At 42.1% G+C, this 19,374-nt stretch overlaps 3 protein-coding genes and 1 long non-coding RNA gene across 6 annotated transcripts; 2 read left to right on the top strand and 2 right to left on the bottom strand.

Moving 5' to 3' along the window:
* Positions 1 to 1,039: 1,039 nt before the first annotated feature.
* Dbp21E2 (putative ATP-dependent RNA helicase Dbp21E2) lies at positions 1,040 to 3,345 on the bottom strand. Its single transcript, XM_012292041.2, has 7 exons — positions 3,069 to 3,345; positions 2,780 to 2,998; positions 2,392 to 2,703; positions 2,063 to 2,320; positions 1,874 to 1,987; positions 1,400 to 1,791; positions 1,040 to 1,324 (listed from the first exon to the last, which is right to left on the bottom strand). Exons 1-7 carry the CDS (start codon positions 3,138 to 3,140, stop codon positions 1,096 to 1,098), a joined length of 1,596 nt encoding a protein of 531 aa, XP_012147431.1. The 5' UTR covers positions 3,141 to 3,345; the 3' UTR covers positions 1,040 to 1,095.
* Positions 3,346 to 3,776: 431 nt separating this feature from the next.
* LOC143264837 (uncharacterized) lies at positions 3,777 to 5,240 on the bottom strand. Of its 2 annotated transcripts, none has more exons than XR_013038801.1 (3): positions 5,110 to 5,240; positions 4,437 to 4,616; positions 3,777 to 4,360 (listed from the first exon to the last, which is right to left on the bottom strand). It is a non-coding gene; the product is annotated as an uncharacterized LOC143264837 (long non-coding RNA). The 2 variants fall into 2 exon arrangements; XR_013038800.1 differs by having other exon boundaries at positions 3,778 to 4,360; positions 5,067 to 5,206.
* A 135-nt stretch (positions 5,241 to 5,375) lies between these two features.
* Positions 5,376 to 14,757, top strand: LOC100880690 (coiled-coil domain-containing protein 170). Of its 2 annotated transcripts, XM_076533706.1 has the most exons (16): positions 5,376 to 5,528; positions 7,297 to 7,392; positions 7,464 to 7,595; positions 7,964 to 8,152; positions 8,225 to 8,494; positions 8,549 to 8,693; positions 8,756 to 8,928; positions 9,012 to 9,212; positions 9,255 to 9,398; positions 9,488 to 9,565; positions 9,722 to 9,885; positions 9,960 to 10,068; positions 10,131 to 10,367; positions 11,081 to 11,250; positions 11,347 to 14,576; positions 14,679 to 14,757. In XM_076533706.1, the coding sequence occupies exons 1-15, from the start codon at positions 5,376 to 5,378 to the stop codon at positions 11,486 to 11,488; spliced, it is 2,403 nt and encodes an 800-aa protein (XP_076389821.1). In that variant the 3' UTR covers positions 11,489 to 14,576; positions 14,679 to 14,757. The 2 variants fall into 2 exon arrangements, with proteins under 2 accessions (XP_076389821.1, XP_076389822.1); XM_076533707.1 differs by lacking the exons at positions 9,488 to 9,565; positions 14,679 to 14,757 and having other exon boundaries at positions 11,347 to 11,615.
* A 440-nt stretch (positions 14,758 to 15,197) lies between these two features.
* Positions 15,198 to 18,023, top strand: LOC100876212 (uncharacterized). The gene is made up of 4 exons (XM_012292083.2): positions 15,198 to 16,200; positions 16,433 to 17,314; positions 17,432 to 17,524; positions 17,660 to 18,023. The coding sequence occupies exons 1-4, from the start codon at positions 16,140 to 16,142 to the stop codon at positions 17,836 to 17,838; spliced, it is 1,215 nt and encodes a 404-aa protein (XP_012147473.2). The 5' UTR covers positions 15,198 to 16,139; the 3' UTR covers positions 17,839 to 18,023.
* The last annotated feature ends 1,351 nt before the right edge of the window (positions 18,024 to 19,374 follow it).

Consider the following 19,374-nt stretch of genomic DNA (forward strand, 5'->3'; position numbering starts at 1 on the left):
TAATTCGATGAATTAACTGCTCGGTATAGAGGTCGAACGTGACCGACTCCTCGGTAGGAATCGAGATCGAATTAGAGCATCGCGTTGTCTTCTCTTTCTAAGGGAAAAAGGAAAGTAAGAAAGTCGGCGGAAAGTAAAGCTGGTATATATTTTTCCTTGTTTCGCGTAAACCATTTCGGTCGTCCATTTAATTATACGTGGGCTCTCGTTCCAAGTAACGGAACCGTCGATCGTTCTGTCACGAGGACTCCTGTACGCTCCGTGTACTCGCGTTTGAAATTTCTCTGTCCTATGTGACACGCAACTACCCACGTTAATTAGTCTATTTTCATTGTCTTTGATTCTGGCTATTCATCGTATTTCCGTTTCCGCTTCCCTTTTTACGGAGATGTAATTTTTACCAGGAACGAGGAGCACGGCTTTTAGTTGGTTGTTTTATCGGGTATATTATCCTTTCTTTCCGTGATCTCGACAGGGTCGTATCGAACAGAAGTTCGTATTAGCGATAGGCGTGAATGAAGAGGCTTCCACCTGTGTCGTACGCGCGTCGTTATCAACGCGATCGCACGGCGCACCCTTTTACGGAAAGACACGAATAGAAGCGTGCACGGAGACGCTTAATTTCGCTAAAACGCATTGCGAGTAATAAACTGGTCTAGACGTACGGTCTGCGTTACAGTAGTTCTGTTTATGGTACGTAGGCGGTTAACGTGGGAGTGTCGCCGGACATGACGGAACATCGGATGGATGGAAACGCGCGTGTGGGTCGTGGGCTTCCTTCCTCGAATTACAAATTTCGAATTCGAAACTTTGGCCGATAAAAGAACCGCTCGATACGATCGAGATACAACGAAACGGGAGACAAATGTCGAACGAAATTAAACAGATTTAAGGGCAACGACGCCGGGTCGATTCTTTGATCCCATCGAGAGTCGTTGCAAAGGCTTCCTCGAAGACTTTCTCGTATCGGTGAATTTGTCGGCATTATACGGTTACGAGAAATGGGAACAACGCGAGCGAGTACAGTGTCTGATGCATCTTTACGAAAAATCAAATGTTTTTATTTACATATACGATGCAGAAAATATTTACAGTTTAATACGGTATATGGTCGACAGAATCTAAATTTTCGATCGGCTCGTCTGTATAGTCCTCTTCTTCTACTTCTTGTTCTTGTTTATTCACAAGATTAAAAATGGGAAATGGTTTCATTTTCCTTACCGCTTTTTCGATTTTTTGAACCACAACGATTTCTCCCGGTTTGCTGATAAAGTTTGTCACTCTGCATTCCCCTACGGTACCTATTCTACCGGTTCGGCCGCATCTAAATATATTAAATAGACGTTTTGATTCTACTTTGAGCAACAAAGTTGAATTACCGATTACTCGAATCGCATACCTGTGAATATAGTCGGATGTATCCAGTGGAAACTCGTAGTTTAAAATATGATTAACCATTACTGTATCTAAACCTCTCGATCCAGCGTTCGTCGTTGACAACACCTTTGTGGTACCGTTTATAAATTCTCCGTACTTTCCGCGTCGTTCGTATAATGACATTTCGCCACTTAAATTTGTAGCTTCTACTCCACACTGGTGTAAAAATTTGCATACCCAATATGACGTATCAGCCTGATTACTAAATACAATTACAGGTTGGTTCTTTAAAACTTTAGGTTTTATATATTTTAAGAGCTCCACCGCTTTTTGACTCGGACCTAGCCTCATGAACTTTTGCAAAACCAATATTTTGTGTAGCTTATCCGTCGTTATGTTTTCTAAAGAGTTTACCTGCAAACGAATTTTTTAACGCAACCCGTTATTGCCCGCAAGGATAATGCGTTGCTAATATCGGTTAAAGCAATCCACTTACATTTACGATTTTGCCTAAGACAGTTTCTAACCGCGAAGGAATCGTCGCAGAGGCTAGAATGAGTTGAGCACTAGTCGGCAACGTATCCACGGATGATGTTTGATGGTAACCAATCTGTACAAATCAAAGCCATTAACACAATTATTGTTAATAAATATTTTAAGAATGGAGCGCGTATTTTTTACGTACAGGAATTCTCTTTAAGAAGACTTGTAACTTCTCTTCGAACGTTTCGTGAAGAAGCGCATCGGCTTCGTCTAACACGACGAATTTTACTGATTTCACGTTATAGATTCCAATTGTGGATAATTTACTAATCACGCCAAAACTGCAAACGAGAATGTCCACGTTCCCAACAGGGGGATCCCGCATCATTTTTTTAGTTCTTCCACCCGTTATTAATTTGGTGTTAATACCAAGACATTTAGATAACCTAATCAACTCGAGCTGAAAAAATATGTTTCATAAATATTAGTAACTCGCAAATGAACATATAAAACAATATTATTGTTACAAACCCCAAGTTGTACTGCTAATTCCCTAGATGGAGTTACGATTAAACCTAGTGGACAATTCATGTCTCTTTTTTCCATTTCTTTCCATCTCAAAACTTTTGTTATCAATGGCAACATGTATGCTAGTGTTTTACCGCATCCTGTTTCAGCTGCCACTACAGCATTACAGCCTTTAAGAATTTTTGGTATCGTTAGATTTTGAATCTCCAAAGGACATTCAAAACCCAAATCTTCCAATCGTTCACATAACTGAGAATCTAAATTAAGGTCTTCAAACTTTCCAATTCCAGTTTGCTCTTCTGTATCATTGTTATTCTAAAATGTAAACTGTGTTTATATTTATGATACTGTAACAAATAAAATAGAGCCACAGATTATCAATGTAACTCACAATGTCATAAGGATGTATATAAAAATAATCGCCTCTAGAGGACTTGTTGTTCCACGACTGACTTGCCAAGACTGGATTCCATTTATCATATCTATCACCTTTATAAAAGTTGAAACTAGATCTTTTGCAAGTTATTATCGGTATACCACTCCTCTTAACTTCTGGTTCAGGGTTAATAATTTTTCTTTTGCGTCTAGCTGCGTGAACGAACTTTTTGGCCTAAAATAAGATTTGTACGAGGTTAGTTTATAAAGCATCATACAAAGTGGAAGGAGAATGAAATATTTACATAGTGTCTCGAAAAGTTTTTAAATACCGCATCAAAATTTGCATGGTTCGAACCATACAATCGAGACCACATTTTATACAATACTCTACAATTGAAATTAAGTTATGTTACATTCGACACCGGGTGCAAATTATGTACTGCAGCCATTTTGAAGCTAACAGCTGATCCATGTTGAAGAAATACTTAGTTTTCTCGAAAGGAAACTATATAATTCAATGACATTTCTTGTATTTTAGCCAGATCTTTTTTTAAATACTTCTAAAATATTTTTGAAGTCCCAATTTCTGATAAATTATTCGTAAAAAAGGATTTTTTAAAAATTGAATAAGTGGCGCCATCTCTCCGGCGAACCGGGTGAACTACACACTTTTGAAACAGGACTTTAATTAGTTCACATATTCTACCGCTAGATGGCGACACGTAAGATAGGAACTTTTGGAGTAATTAAGATTAGTCTAAGAATGGTTAAAAATTGTTAATCTTGAATAGTTTGTTAAACCCAAAAGAATTCAAAGTTAATTGGATTTGCACTTGGATGTTATTCAATTCGTGTTAAGCTAATAAAATGAACTATACTGATTGAATTGAACCGGAAACGATACTCGTGGCGCCATCTAGCGGTAGAAGATCGGAACTAATCAACCTGCTGTTTCAAAAGTGTGTAGTTCACCCTGTTCGCCGGAGAGATGGCGCCACCAGTTCCATTTTAATAAAAACCCAATTAACACTAATTTTATTGGCTAATATGCCGTATATTTATTAAAAATTGATTTTATTCTGCTTGTCATATATTTCTTAGGTCCGAAGATGCAGATTATGTGTTCAGAACAGTTCGCATACTCTACTGCACCTCGTCGATGATATAGGGAGTGACATACGAATGGCAACAAATTCTTTTCATTCTCACAAATATCTTCTTTTGCAAGAAAAGATTTACTTGCAAAATTTGGTCGAAACGGTTTTCCGAAGTTTCGCCCTCGATTCTTTCACAGAGAATCGAATAATGGTGTCAGCTGTGGTTGCTGGTTTCCATTACGCAAATTGTTAAGCAACTACCGACCGCGGCTAACGTCTACTTCTTTACCATAGTAGTCGAGAAGAAAAAGAAGTTCTACATTCGGCTGTTTTATTTTAATTACAAATTCTTCATTACAATTTGCCAAAATTCATATAAAGTAAAATTGAATGTTTCCACAGTGCATATCAGTTATATTTTTATGCAAAAATTAATGTCCTTCCTTTATTTAGCCAAGTAAAGACTTCATAGCCTGTGGACTTATTGGTTCAGCATTCTGAAAAAAAGTTATTTTATTCCAACCGTAACGTAAAAGAAGAAATAGTTGAATACAAAATTGAAATTAGCGTTACCGGACTTGGATCAGCCGAGGCTGTTGCAAACAGAGCGAATACACTCATCAAAGCAATCGCCACACTTGTCAGATCTTTGAAAAGCCTCATGTTGTTTTTGTACTCTGTACACTTGCGAAACTCGAACCTTCTGGCGCCATTTATATTCCAATTTTTACGACCACCTCACAAATTTATTAGCTATAAACGCAAAACGACACTATGAATCATAAAATGTTATCATTTAGACGTGCATGCATTCACGTTTCAGATAGTATTTAGCTCTCTATCGATACACGTTTAAAAGTCTGTTTCGTTGATTAAGTTAGTTGTAAAGATTAACTTTTAGTACGAAACAGCAATAACTTAGTATGATAGTGCAAACGATAATTGTTACGATGACGCCGGTGTTAATAATAAACACCATTATCTACGAATGTTTTTCCTTTTTCCATTTTTTATTGCTTCCTATACTTTATCTAGATAGCGTATGAATTTTTCTCTGAAGGGTAACTGACGCAATTTTCTACGAATCGATAATAATCGGGGAATTCAATAATTGTTATTTTATAATCGTTGCTTTTGTTGCAACGGAATATTTGAAAAAATATTAACTTGTAAAGTCGAAGAAAAATGGCGTTTGACAAATACCCGAAAATCGACGCTTCATCGTAGAATCCGAAAGAATGGTTACCACGGATCGATGAATTTCGATTATCTCGAGGTATCCGTGGCAGGGGTTTGGTAAGTCGATGGCTGCTCGTTCGCTGCGCGTCGACGCTTCCTCCTCGTTGGAAACGCTTTTCCGCCCTCAACCTTTGAATCGTTCACCAAAGAAGCAGTCGGTCGAAAAGCGTCGCCGAAACATGTGGACAAAGAAGACGAATCTTTCCTTCGAGTCGTCTTGATCGGATCGGCGTCGATTGATCCAGGTGAAAGGACTCGACGGTACGAGTCAAGATGTCCAGCGAGGAAGAGACGGACAGAGACAGAGAAAGGGTGAGGGAGAGAGAGAGAAAGAAGGATAATGTCATCGTGGAGGCGCGAGAACCGAAGGAACCTAACGAAGATCTACAGATCTTCCAAAGTCTTCGCATATCGTCTCCTCGAAAGGTCCTTTCTCCCAGATTAACCATTTACCACGGCAAACAGGATGCACCGCTTATTATTTGCAACAAACACTCGCAATGACAGTAAAGCTCTTTGTCACGAGTATGCGCACCAGCACGTATCGAACAGTCACGCGCACAAAGCTTCTTTTCTCGGCTTCGCACTCGTCCTCGCTGCCACCTGGATTTCCTTCTCTTTGTATTTTAACCCCTGGCCGTTCAAATGCACCTTCTAAGCAGAGTGAAACCGCTCTTACTAACGGTGATCTTTCGAAAGTTATTTTAGCGGAAACAATAATTTAACCCTTTGCACTCGAAGGTAATTTTACTGTTCATAAACAGCGATTTAAAAGTTAAATGAATTTTCTTGAGGTTATTATTTCTTTACTAATAATTTGTTTGTTTCACTATGTTTATACATCACACTGGTTATGTTACAGAATCAGTTAAAAAATGCTTATTTAAAATTATTGTATTAAATATAATGGTGACTGTGAGTCACCTCTTGAACGCAAAGGGTAACAATCTAGTATTTCGCATTTTAAAGTGGCCTCCACAAACAGCAAGTTTAAAACTTGCTTAAAAAGTTAAATGAATTTTCTTGAGCTTATTATTTCTTTACTAATAATTTCCACTATTATTTGTTTCACTATGTTTATACATCACACTTGTTATATTATAAAATCAGTTAAAAAATGCTATTTAAAATAATTGTATTAAATATAATGGCGACTGTGAGTCACCTCTTGAACGCAAAAGATTAACGATCTAGTATTTCGCATTCTGAAGTGGCCTCCACAAACAGCACCTACAAAGTACTAATTGCCATCGGTGCAGATTCTTCGTTTCACGATACAAGGCTTATTAAACTGTCAGATTGTACGCAATTAGGTAATTGCATCATTTAGAACCGGCTTTAAATAACCTAACGTTACAAAAGTAGTAGTTTCTGCCATTTAGTCTGGTCGAAATATGAACAGTTCTTTTTGAGGTACAACGCTGAAACGATGTACAGTTCGCCAGTGATTCGGACAATCGTTGAAACGGTATCGACTGACGTACGAAGGCCTCTGGTTGCCATAGCGTTCCACGGAATCGATCCTACCTGTCACTGCACGCCTCTATCGAGGTGCAACCCTCTGCCGCCACCTCTTTTGCCATCGGCTCGAAAATCTGGAACCCCGCATTCTTCGCGTACTTTCAAAGCGTGGGTCCAAACAAGCATAAAGTTATCAAATTGTACTTCGACTATGAAAAACTGCCCGAAATGGCTCGATATCAACAGCACGATTTCGATTCTTTTAGCCAGATTTGATTGAAAATCCCGTTAATCCGAGTGCGTAAAGTCTAAACGGAGCTGTTATCGTAAAGAGTAGCTAAATATTATCGATCTTCCAAACGAAATATGTATGTGTCACGGTTAATACGGTTTCGTGCTCAGTATTCCAATAAGACCGATCGAAGCCACGTGTCGCAAAAGAGCGACTTTCGGAAATTAATCCGTTTTTAAATCGGTTGTCTCTACAACGAGAGCGACGTATCTCGTTCGATTTAATATTTTATCGGCACGATAATTGCCAGAATTTATGGATAGTTATCGAACTTTCAATTTTGTCATTTTGATCGCGATAAGGTTTGCCGATAGATGGATTCGAACAAGAAATTGATGGCTACTGTTATCTGCAAATTCCGGTGGCCTGAACTGGCTTTTTCCTAAACATTTTTAGATAACCGATGTTTCTATGATTAGAACTTTGAACACGATGCTTCAGATTGATCACGAGGAAACTATGAATCGTGATTTAACTATCACGCTGAAGAGCGAACTAGCGGCACTCGAATACAAGCGGGACCGTCTCGTGTCCGAGGTAAATCTAAACGCTAACAAAAGGTAAAGACGAGAAGGAACAGTTCGTTGATCAGCGTCTATGTCGTTTAGCTCCAAGAGACGAAGAGCCTGATCAGAAGTCGGGATCAACGAATCGTGGAATTGGAGGTAGAGGTCGATCAGCTTCGCGAACAAGCGGCCAGACAGAATGCCATCGTTTCCAGTCTCAAGAAACGTGTACAGGTTACGTTTCGTCCCTTCTGGAGTCCATAATTTCCTTAACGCGTCCGCTAACAACGTTGCACGTATTTCGCAAACAGGAAGTTTCAAATGGTTTGCCAATACGCATCGATAAGCAATTTTTCATTTGTTGATTTTCCCGTCGATAATCCGACGGATGATTTCGCGATACAGCGAGACAACGATCCAAGACAAGTCAGTTGCGTAACGCGCTTTTAATAGGAAACGAAAGAGTATTAGGAAACTTGTTCGCTTAACGCGTTTCTATATTAGAAAAAATACCGTGAGTTGCTAGCGAACGCGTCGAGACACCCTCGAACCCTTTCATGCATTTTCCAACGAGTGTATTCGTTAAAAACACGGACAACTAGGAATTGGAGGAGAGAGAAAGATCTCTGTACGCGACTCAAAGCAGAAACGAGATCACGATACAGGGTTTACAAAGGGACACCAAGTACCACGAGGAAAAGGTCCGAGAATGCGACAAGAAAATACGTCAGTTAGAACAGGCAGTGTCCGAGGAGATACAGTCGAAAGAACGTATTCGTTCAAACTTCCAGGTTCGATTCTCTTTTCCTTCGAGTCTCTCATTCGCGTATCGATCGTAACGTTTCGATGTTCCTTCGACAAAGGAGTTTACTCGAAAGCTGGCACACGCGTTGAACGTCGAGTACCGCGAATCCGTTCATCCCAGCCCGGAGACGGTGGTCCACAAGATGGAGGAGCTGCTGCAAGAGACGAATCGTCTTCGCGCTAAAAGCACCAACGTCGAGACGCAATTGTCCACGATCGAGATGGATCTGAGAAGCTGTCGCGACGCACTGGACCGTGCGGTCGCGGAGAAGGAACAATTTCAACGGCTAACATCCTCGCAAACGATCGATCTGGACCGCTTGAGACAGGTATCTCCGCGTGAACGATCGAGAGTTTGCGAATTAACGCGATCGATTTATCAGGACAAGGAGTGCCTCGAGATGCAATACCGAGTCGCCGAAAGAGAACTGAGCGACCTGAGGGACAAACTGGCGAACGCGAATAGAAGCATAAGCAACGCAACGGGAAACATATCGAATCAAGAGGCGTTGATCTGTCAATTACGAGGTGAACACTCTCGATCCGTAAAACTTCTCGAATTTTAAAAGCAAAGTTGTCTGTTTTCGCAGAGGACCTGAAGCACCGCGAGGAAAAGGCGCAACGCGTGCAGAACGAACTTCGACATCTACTGGAATCTCTGGCCATACTCGTCAGCGGACCGAACAGGTTCGTCGAGTCGCACGAGAACTCCATCAAGGATCGTATCAGAGAAATACTGGCCGAGAACAAGGATCAAGCTATCGTATTTCGTTCCATTCTTCCGATTACGCGATTTCTTTCGCTAGCTGCGTGAACCGTTAAGAATACGTTTTGTCCGTTGGTTAGAGCATCCAAAACCTTCGGGAAAAGCTAAACGCGGCGACGGAGTCGACCAATCGACAGAGCGAACTGATCGACAGCACCGTGGCGAAGATGCGAAGCATAGAGGACGAACGGGCGAATCTCGAGTGCAAGGTTCGCAAGCTGGAGTCCGAGTTGACTAGCTGCGAGCTGTCGAAGGAGTCTCTGCGGAGGGACAAGCAAACGGTAATTCGTTGAACGAGCGACTCGTACGAATTTCTTTTCCAGTTTGTTACGTTTTTAGAGAGACTCGGTAAAGCGATGCAAATGGACGAGATCTCGGAAGAGATGGGCCTGGATCTTCAAACGGAGTCGCTTCTGGTGAGAGCTGAACAGCTGGCCAGACTGGAGACCGACAAGTTGGTGGACAAGGTAAGGTTCGCGATTTCCTAATTCTTCCCTCGCTAATGGTTTCTTGTGTTTCTTTGACGCAAATTCCTCCTGTTTCCGCGGTCGCGCAGTATTCGTTCAACGACTACTCCAGCTTACCGAGGATTCGACGCGAGCGATCCTTCCACGAGCTTCCTTCTATGAAAGAAGTAAGCCTTCGAAGCTTGGTAGACTTTCGAGATTTTTGCTTTCCGCGCGTCAAATCCCTGTACGACCGTTCACGCGATCGCTTTCAACGACGAGACACTCGCCGGACTAGCGCCGTTTCTTTTTCTCTTTCTTTCCTTCGTTTTGTTGCCCGTTAGACTTCGGTGGTGTATCAACTGCAACGGCGCGTGAGGACGCTACGAGAACAATTGCAGCGCAGAGATCTTCATCTGGATCTTCTTCGTAGAAAGCTGTCGCTCCAAGAAGACAGCGTCAGAATGAAATCCTTGCTGCAAAGCGAGAGAGACGAAGCAAATCTTCGGTCGGTTTATATTTCGAAATTTATCGTCGCTCGTGAAATCGTTCACGATTTTATCGTTGAAACTTTGTTCGAAGGGTGAAGAAACTGTCGAAGCAAATCGATCGCTTGCAGCTTCAACTTTCCGAAGAGAAATCGCGGAATCGCGAACTGAGCGCGCAATTGACGGAAGCCGCGGATTACAAGGTACGTGAAATTTTTATTGGATTCGGATATTTTTCACCGATACGAATAATTTTCGAAAACAGATAGCCGCCTTGGAGCGCAGCCGGAAGATAGAGGAACTTCAGAAGCGTCTGGTCGAGAGCGAGATGCTGAGGACTCGATGTAACCGGAAGTTAACGATGTTGAAGGAACAGATGAGGGCCACGACCGAAACCGCCGAGCAAGAGAGATCCATAAACGATCATTCGTTGCAACTCCTTAGAGACGAGCTTGCTCAAACGAAGCAAAATCTGTCGGAGGTTACCAAAAGGGAGTCTCAGGTAGCTGAAATTCAAGAGATATCGCTGCGTCGCAATAATTCGTAAAGTTTGCAAATTGGAAGGAATTGTTGCGATTTGACCGAATTTCGTATTCGGCACGCAACCGACTGTCCCGAATGCGATTCATAGTCGATGACGTTGCGTGTGCGCTCGCTTCGAGCAGAAACGCTTACTCGCGAGGTCAAAGTGTGCCGAATGCACGAAGAATATGAAACTGACGATCGCGTTCGCTTGTTTCGCGAATACGTAAGCGATCGGGTAAAGTTTGCGCCATCGTTAGGACTTTTGGTGCTTCGTCTTGCGTTTCCATTGCGCACGCTCGTCACGATTATGGCTGTTCGGACGTAGAGGCCAACGGGCTCGTTAATCCATTGAAGCAATTTGGATGACGCTCGATGGCATCCATTCGCGTAATCGCTGTCTCACGTTGGAATCTTTGATCGGTTAGTTCGCTCCATGTTTCCGAGCTATTTTATCTCGATTCTTGTTCGTCACGGTGCCGATGCTTATGCCGATAAACGTTCGACGATCATGAAACGCCAAGAGCAAGATCGAATTTTCATTAAATACTTTCGATCGATGAATATTTACCGCGATGGTTGAACGATTTCGATATATTCTTCTCGAAAAACGAAGACCGTCCGTATCCAGTTCAATTTAGGCGACGAGCGATACGCGCTTTCAACTGGCAAATCATTAATTTCCTGTTACAGTTGCAAAGCTTCCGTGTCTCCGTGGTGAAACTATTGTCGGAGCCAATCTGTACGCCCGATTACGAGCTAATTTCACGGCTGCAGAAAATGGTTGCCGCGCATCGAGACTTCACGATGCTTTCGCGCAGATACGACGAACCCTTGGAAGTCAGTCCTTCGAGATGCACCAAGTAATACACTCGAACTTTTCCTCGAGATTATGCCGATTCATCTGCCAAGGATAATCTTGCGATAATCCGGAACATGATCGCTCGTTGTCGTTACAGCATACATTCGACGCATCCTCCTAGATCGCCGGGCTCACGGTGCACTCGCTACGAAGACAGCGGATTCGTCGAACCGCCGGATCTTCGGGACATCGAGGAGGAATTTAATAAGCGGCCAGTTCGAAGCAGCCTTCTACCGTGACAACGACTCACGCGCAAATCTCTATCGTCCAAATTGAGCTTCAATCTCGATTTCGATCGGCCTTGAGCGGTGCCGCGTTATCCATTCAATTATACTCGTATTTAATCGAATACACCGATACGAGAACGTGGTCTACCTTTAATTCCCCTCTGTAAGATTCTAAGGCGTGATTGGGCGTTTGACGCAATTCCGTTTCTAGTGTCTATGAAGAACACGGTTACGGAGGAAAGATTTTTGAGCCAGAAACCAGAGATTCCAACCGACGCCATGCCCTTGGATTTATTTACGCGGAGTCGGCTCTTTAGTTCGACCTCGACAAATCGTCCAAATTCGATGCGACTTTTGAATCCTCCTCGAACTACGCGTTTCAACCGAAATCATTTTGCTTCTGCCTCTCGTTTTTCCGAACGTTCGATTTCCTTGCGATTTGTTAATTTTCGAAAATCAGTTGTCGGCTGCGCGTTCTCCAGCGTAACGTTGTTACGTTGTTACGCGTGCATCTTAGCTGGATATACGACGACGTAGGCGGGAGTATCGGTATAGAGTGGCACAACCGCATTCCAGGATGCAGACGGCGCGGCAGAAAGGGGCTCGCGTTGCGTGGCAGACGAGCATACGTGGGAACGGAGATGGGCGGAGCAAGAATACAAGTACCTTGGGATTCGCAAAGCCCTTCGGGTGTTCGGGATTTTTGAAAACTCTGCATCGAGCGAAAATCCCCGATTCTTTCTTCGAACATTATCTCGATGATACGCGCAAGTAAATAATCGCGCGATTAAAGAGCACAAGAAATCGAGTACACTCGCTCGAAGAAACGCGTCATGATTTGCAGCGGAGTACGTTTCGAAACATTTTTGGACACGTTCGGAAGAGACCACGCGACGCTGGGATCAAGAATGAAAGGAACAAAGACAAGAAACGAGCGAGGTCTGGATCGAACGAAATAACGTTCGCGTTGAAAAGTGGAATATATCGGTGATTACTCGAGATTAGTCTGAGATTTTGCAGCGTCTTCTCTGCAAATAAGAAACGGTGCATTTACGGTGCCATTCGAAGTAACGTACGACCAGATTGAATCTCGTTAACCGTGAACTTGGCCAACAGGCTACTTCTTCGCTGGCACGATCACGAATGCGAACTCGTCGGCTTTAGCCTCCTCGTTACGAACACTGGTTGCTATCTCAGCGGGAGACACGATCGCGTTACCTCTTCTCGCGAACCGTGTAAAACACGTAATAGGGCAACGCGCAGCGTAGCGTTTCCGAACATACCGGCATTATTCGTGTATTACCGGTTTTTCGCTGCTGCACACGCGGTGTACGATGAATTTTACCCCGTCCCTCTTTCCCGCGGTTTCCCGTCAAATTACGCGACGAAAACTTCGATCGCGTCGAATCGGAACGGGTGGCCGCGAAACGAGCGTAGTGAAAGTCGAGTCAGAATGGCCGGAGAATCTTGTTTTGAAATTTTAATGGGAGATTGGATCTCGTTGGCCCTGAACTTGACCGTGAGTGCACCTCCCATCGCGCAAATGCGCGCTTTGTCACACTTCCTGTATCGGCACGAGATATCATCTTGCTTTCTGACCTCTTATCGCCGCTTGTATCTACTGTTTGCATAATAGTTTAATAATGTCGAAGTTGCGGGAAAGCAATGACCTTGATTCAGCTGTAATTTCGGATAATACTGCGTTGCGTATTCAATTTCGCGTTTAGGATGTACGAAGATTAATGGTCATTAGGCGGTGATTGGCCTAAGAAAGTATGTCGTCTGACTCGAAACGAATATATGTAGAAACAAACTTTGAAACAACAATGAACCGAGGCTTTCTCCGACCCATTCTGGGAATATCTTACTCCGGAGACTGAACGCATGGTAATGGTTGCTCGAAAGCCGGAAACGCTTCGGTCTTTTTCAGTGTCAACGCTACGCCAGTAAGATTAAACGACTGAAACTGCACTTCAACTTGACGTTTTCCTGTAGTTTTCGCCCCGTTCCTTTTTCGAGCAAGAGAATTTCAACTTTTTTCGCAAACTTCCGGCACTTTACATCTAAATTGAAAAAGGTCGAGAAATTATCTACGTACGGTACGTTTATTTCTCTGACCCAATCAGCGTTTAAGTACCTTTAGAACACGAGCTCGTTTTACGATGATGATCGAGTCGTAAAAAGCGATAACCCAATAATGTTTAGACGGAAAAATTATTTCGATGATTAATACTTTTTCGAACAATGAAATAAACAAACGCGAAGAAGCTACGGAGACAAAGGGAGGTAACCATGTGCATATAACCAGGATTAACGTTGCATTCGAGGTAGATATTGTGAGCTTATCGAATGCTTATTTTGCCGATAAAAGGCAACGAAACGATAGAAACAGGGATTACGCCGAGTGTCTAATTTATAACAGTTTTAATGCATTTCAAGTAGTATTAATTTACATTTCAGATGTAAACCGAACGTTTGCACATTTATCCTAAATGTTTTAAAATAGGTACCAATTTCTTGGCAATGCTAAGAAATCCTGCCTCGGGATCCTAAAAGACAAAAGTAACGTCGAGATAAATATTTCGAGAAAAAGATCGATGTTAGATTAGAAAATAATAGCGTGTAAAAGTAAAATTGTTTACCGCTTCTGGTGAAGGATCAGCTTCCGGTTCGGCATTGCTCAGAGAAGCAAAGAGAGCCATAAGAAGGAGGGTAATGCCAAGTAAAAACTTCATGTTTCGAACGTTTACTCAAACTTGACTTCGCTTTCGTAATTCGGTCTGTATGATTCGACCACTCGATTTTCTTATTTATACAGAGAAAAAGCCATCGGCAGCATTTATATTACGCTGTTATTCTTATCGCGTCTGTTAAAATTGTCCGAAAAAGACATTAACGTGGTGTAAATTTGCACGAAGCAAAATGCACGCACAAATTTTTATGACGTGAAACGCGATATCTTCGGTGCTGTTCGATACCTTGAGAACCTACTACTTTCAAGTGTATCTGCTATAAGAATACGGTGCTTCGTTTTATCGAGTGATAATAAAAATTGCCGCACTTATGGCTAAGATAACGTAAAAACAAACACTGTTGCAATGTAAGACAAATCGTGCTTAGCTCGTTCGCAAGTGCAAAATCTTGCCACGCAATCAATTTTTTTTTTTTAACAATTTACCTATGATATCATCTTGATTTGTAGAAGAGTATAAGACGTGATTAATGTGTTTGAAGGATATCTGGGTGACTATAGATGATTGAAGATTTAAATTAAACAGGGTCAAATATTCGAGTGACCAGTTTGAAATTGTGTCTGCTAAATAATGAAGTGAGAGGATAAACCGATAAAGAAAATGATAATCTTAAATTTTAAATCATGAATGTATCGACAAGTAGGTCTCTATCTCATCTCTAACATTATATAATTAAATTACTTGTTCTGCACGTTTTTAACGATACATGTAAGTATTGTATGCCCAATCTCGGTGCTTTCACTCATAAAAGTACTGCACAAAGTGATCTTATCGTTAAATTGTGTTAACAATCGCATCTTACGTTTCGTTAACAAATTTTAATTGCTGCGAGATAATATCACCTGGATGTTCACAGAGATGTCTAAATCTTATATTTCTAAGTATAGGAGATTAAAAGAATATTTCGTATCGATCATATATTTTTCAAAAAACGAGACATTCGTCTTTATCGCATTAACGGCTGATTACAATAATTGTACTTTTTCAGAATATTTGTCGATTCAAGACACCTGTATAAGACGTACTGATATCCAACAAATACTTCTTATCGTGTTAATAGTATAAAAAATATTGAAGAAGAGTCGTCGCGATAGCATTATCCACAAATTAAATTGTGTCGCTTATCGATTATTTAACCACCACGCTCGAATATATTCGATGAATGTACAGCAGGAATTCGCGAATCAATTGTCCTTACATTCGATCGGTTAGCTCCAATGTTGCAAGGGTTTTCGCGCGGCGAAGAAACATGGAACATTTGCATATATCGCGACGGCGCGTTTTCAGCGTTAGCGATACTAGTTCGACGTTTATCAAAACGCATAATGACGACAGCGGACGAAAAGTTTCACAAAAATATGCAAGGATTCATTGAAGAATGCCTTATTTTCTTTCCATTGAAAGGTGTTCATAAAAATGACAGAACATGATAATGTTATCTTTATATCTTTATGAATGGCGATAAATGTGTAATTAAAAACTAAGAGTGAAGGACGATAATTAAGATAAACTAAATGTTGGGGCACAGAGTAAATGCTTTCTCCTTAAATTTCAACGACCAATGAAGCATGACAGAATCGCCGGCAGAGTTGCACAACGAGGAACATAGACAGATGAGGAAAGTTTATCGATAAGTATTACTTCCCCTGAACGAGTTAGCTGGAATGATGAACATAGCAGAGAAGCGCGAATAGATAAAGGGAACAATGGATTTATGATATCTGATTTTTTCGCGTATGTGTTAAACGTATATCGGCGAGGTAATGGTATTGATTGGAAGACTGCGTAGATAAGCGCAAAATTTATCGCGATAAGAACGGTAAGGATATTCCTATTTCTTCGAGCTTTTGCAGCAGTCGTGTACCAACGATCATAGTATCGACATTAATAAGGAACGACAATCGGCAAACATGAAAGAACCGAGGCTTCTTGTCATCGCGGCTATCATTGGTCTGGCCGTTATACAACCAGGTAAAGTGATAGACCTAACAAATATTAATCTGACCGAATGTTACTACCGCGTCTGTTTGTACTATTAAATGTATATTTGTCAAATAACCGATAACATTGTCACAGCAGTGACATCTTAATATCTAATATACGACATAGTGTCAAATTATACGCGAACCTATTTATTAAGTACACAAATAGTTGCACTAATTGATTGACGAAAAATATTTATCGTTCCGTATTTCTCAAACAGGAAATACTTTAAAATGCTACGTTTGCATGGGAAAGGATTGCCAAAATTTAAACGACAAGATGATACAAACTTGTGGCGTACCAACACCGCCGTCTACTCCTGCTACTAAACCAACATCGCCGTCTACTCCTGCTACTAAACCAACATCGCCGTCTACTCCTGCCGGCAACGCAACAACGCCTACTCCTGGCGGCAACGCAACAACGCCTGCTCCTGGAGGCAACGCAACAACGCCTGCTCCTGGAGGCAACGCAACAACGCCTGCTCCTGGAGGCAACGCAACAACGCCTGCTCCTGGCGGCAACGCAACAACGCCTGCTCCTGGAGGCAACGCAACAACGCCTGCTCCTGGAGGCAACGCAACAACGCCTGCTTCTGGAGGCAACGAAACAACGTCTGCTCCTGGAGGCAATGCAACAACGTCTGCTCCTGGAGGCAACGCAACAACGTCTGCTCCTGGAGGCAACGCAACAACGTCTGCTCCTGGAGGCAACGCAACAACGTCTGCTCCTGGAGGCAACGCAACAACGTCTGCTCCTGGAGGCAACGCAACAACGTCTGCTCCTGGAGGCAACGCAACAACGTCTGCTCCTGGGGGCAACGAAACAACGTCTGCTCCTGGAGGCAATGCAACAACGTCTGCTCCTGGAGGCAACGCAACACTGCCTGCTCCTGACGGCAACGCAACACTGCCTGCTCCTGGCGGCAACGCAACACTGCCTGCTCCTGACGGCAACGCAACACTGCCTGCTCCTGACGGCAACGCAACACTGCCTGCTCCTGGCGGCAACGCAACACTGCCTGCTCCTGACGGCAACGCAACACTGCCTGCTCCTGACGGCAACGCAACACTGCCTGCTCCTGATCCGGAGGCAAAGTCAGGTACTTATTTAGAAATTCCATGAATGAACCTGAAAATCGCGAAAAAAATAATAACGATCTCTTTTTTTATATATCATATCCATGTAAACGTTTCCTTTATCGATGTATTTTTCACAGACAACGTGAGAAGACGTAGAAGCGTACTCGCCCGTTTCCCTCTAGCACGACAGTCCGCTGACGATGAGATACAGTGGCAATGCTACACTATCAGTATGTTTTTTTACACAATATTCTTCGGTTTTATTTATAAACAATGTCTGTTCAAATGTTATATTTCATATCATCGTAAGACTGAATTTAAAAATCAAGATAAATACGAGTATAACGAATGTCTTTCGTTTACAGACAAGGGTACAGAAAATGAAGTAAGAGGATGCGTCGCAAAGCCAATAAACTGTACAAGCGCTGGGAACACAACAAGTTGTGCAATTTGTGATTCGGATAATTGTAATTCAGCAACCACGAACACTATATTCACCTTCATGATTCTATCCTCGCTAGTAGTTTTAATTCTTACAAAATAAGTTAATCGATTTACTTCAACGTATTTATTATGTAATATTTCAACAGAAATTGACTATCCATTTCAATCCATTACCATTAAATTTTGAGCGATGCAACAAGTGAAATTTACTAATCCGGACGCGTATCATCGTAATCGAAATTGTTAATTGTTGAGTAAAAATAAAATTATTTCTTATCGTTTAAAGACACTATTGTTTCTTTTCACCAATGAAAATACATCTTTCGCCCTCCGGTTTAAGAGTAACGCGTTAGCATCGGTTGATGCGCAACAGACATTGTTCGACTCCAATACTCGATTTACGTTTCAAGCATATTAAAACAGAGATTCGTGTTTGGCGATCGAAAGAGAATCGATGGAAAATAAACGAAAGCGTATTCGGAAAGGTTAATTGACCGTTCGACGAACAATCGTAGCGACGATCAAGCAGATCGACTCAAGGTTAACGGCCTCGAAATTATGTTATGCACGCGTTCCACTCATTAATGCATCGTGTTCAAACTTATCCACGCAAATTCTTCTCGCACGAATGCAACGCAGCCATTGTTGCTCATAGCTCTGAAGGAAATTGCCAATCGACACGATATGTCGCTATACGATTTCTTTTCGCTTTCTTCTTGTTGTAGTTATTTCTTCGCCAATTTCACAGAAACTTTATCCTAACCGTGATACGGACACGAACTTTCATGCCCGACACATTCGCTTAATTCCGATATCGTCTAAAACTACGTGCTCATTTAGCGGGACTCAGAAATTTAGACGTCGGTCTTTGCAAAATCTAGTTTTCAATTTTCAACTCAATTTCTATCCAGTTTATTAGTAAATCAACGCTTTGGCGTCCTCTAGTTACGCCGGGTCGAACCATCGACCGCACCGCATTTTATCTCCCGATTTCCCACAGTTGGCTTATCGTATCTCGATGAACGGATATCGAAAACTATCTTGACTTACGTTTACGAACCATAGACTTTTGAAAGATACAAAAGTCTGAACCGCTATTAACGAATTGTTAATCCACTTTCAGCTAGAATATCTCGGTTGCGCGAGACGCAGAAGAGAAGAAGAGTCTTTTGGGCAGTGCACGATCAAATTATTCGCGCGTTTCGCTCGAGTTATCTCGAACGAACGAATTAAGAAAGCGATAAGATAAACCGAGCGCAAAACGCAGAAAATCGAGGAGAAAGGGTTACGTAGAAAGGTGTAGCGAGTAAAAGGGGAATACAAAGATCAATTGTCGATCGTATAAGATAGATCGATAGCGTGCAATCGTGTACGAATGGTCGCTACCGTTCAATGTCGGGACGAGACGTCTTTTTCCAGATTTTTCATCCGGATAATGGAGCAGGTTCCCCGATCGAACCGGTCCCAATACGCGTTTAAGAAACTGATAAGGTGCACGCGAAGGATCTTTAGGAGAAGGAGGAGACAGAAACGGGATAGGAAGAATACGAAGGATAAAGGAGAGGCGAGGCATGTACGCGTTAATCGCGCGGCAAGGTAGAGTTCGTAAAGCGTGCAGGAATCGGCGCTCGCGTTC

Source organism: Megachile rotundata, chromosome 7, assembly GCF_050947335.1.
Source record: "Megachile rotundata isolate GNS110a chromosome 7, iyMegRotu1, whole genome shotgun sequence".
Taxonomy (NCBI): Eukaryota; Metazoa; Arthropoda; class Insecta; order Hymenoptera; family Megachilidae; genus Megachile; species Megachile rotundata.

Coding starts and splice junctions, on each gene's coding strand:
- LOC100876212 (XM_012292083.2), top strand. CDS start 16,140: ATGAAAGAACCGAGGCTTCTTGTCATCGCGGCTATCATTGGTCTGGCC. Junction 16,201..16,432: donor TCTGGCCGTTATACAACCAG/GTAAAGTGATAG, acceptor TTTCTCAAACAG/GAAATACTTTAAAATGCTAC. Junction 17,315..17,431: donor TGATCCGGAGGCAAAGTCAG/GTACTTATTTAG, acceptor TATTTTTCACAG/ACAACGTGAGAAGACGTAGA.
- Dbp21E2 (XM_012292041.2), bottom strand. CDS start 3,140: ATGTGGTCTCGATTGTATGGTTCGAACCATGCAAATTTTGATGCGGTA. Junction 2,999..3,068: donor AAAACTTTTCGAGACACTAT/GTAAATATTTCA, acceptor ATCTTATTTTAG/GCCAAAAAGTTCGTTCACGC. Junction 2,704..2,779: donor ATATACATCCTTATGACATT/GTGAGTTACATT, acceptor TTTACATTTTAG/AATAACAATGATACAGAAGA.
- LOC100880690 (XM_076533706.1), top strand. CDS start 5,376: ATGTCCAGCGAGGAAGAGACGGACAGAGACAGAGAAAGGGTGAGGGAG. Junction 9,213..9,254: donor TGCGGAGGGACAAGCAAACG/GTAATTCGTTGA, acceptor TTTCTTTTCCAG/TTTGTTACGTTTTTAGAGAG. Junction 10,069..10,130: donor CGGAAGCCGCGGATTACAAG/GTACGTGAAATT, acceptor TTTCGAAAACAG/ATAGCCGCCTTGGAGCGCAG.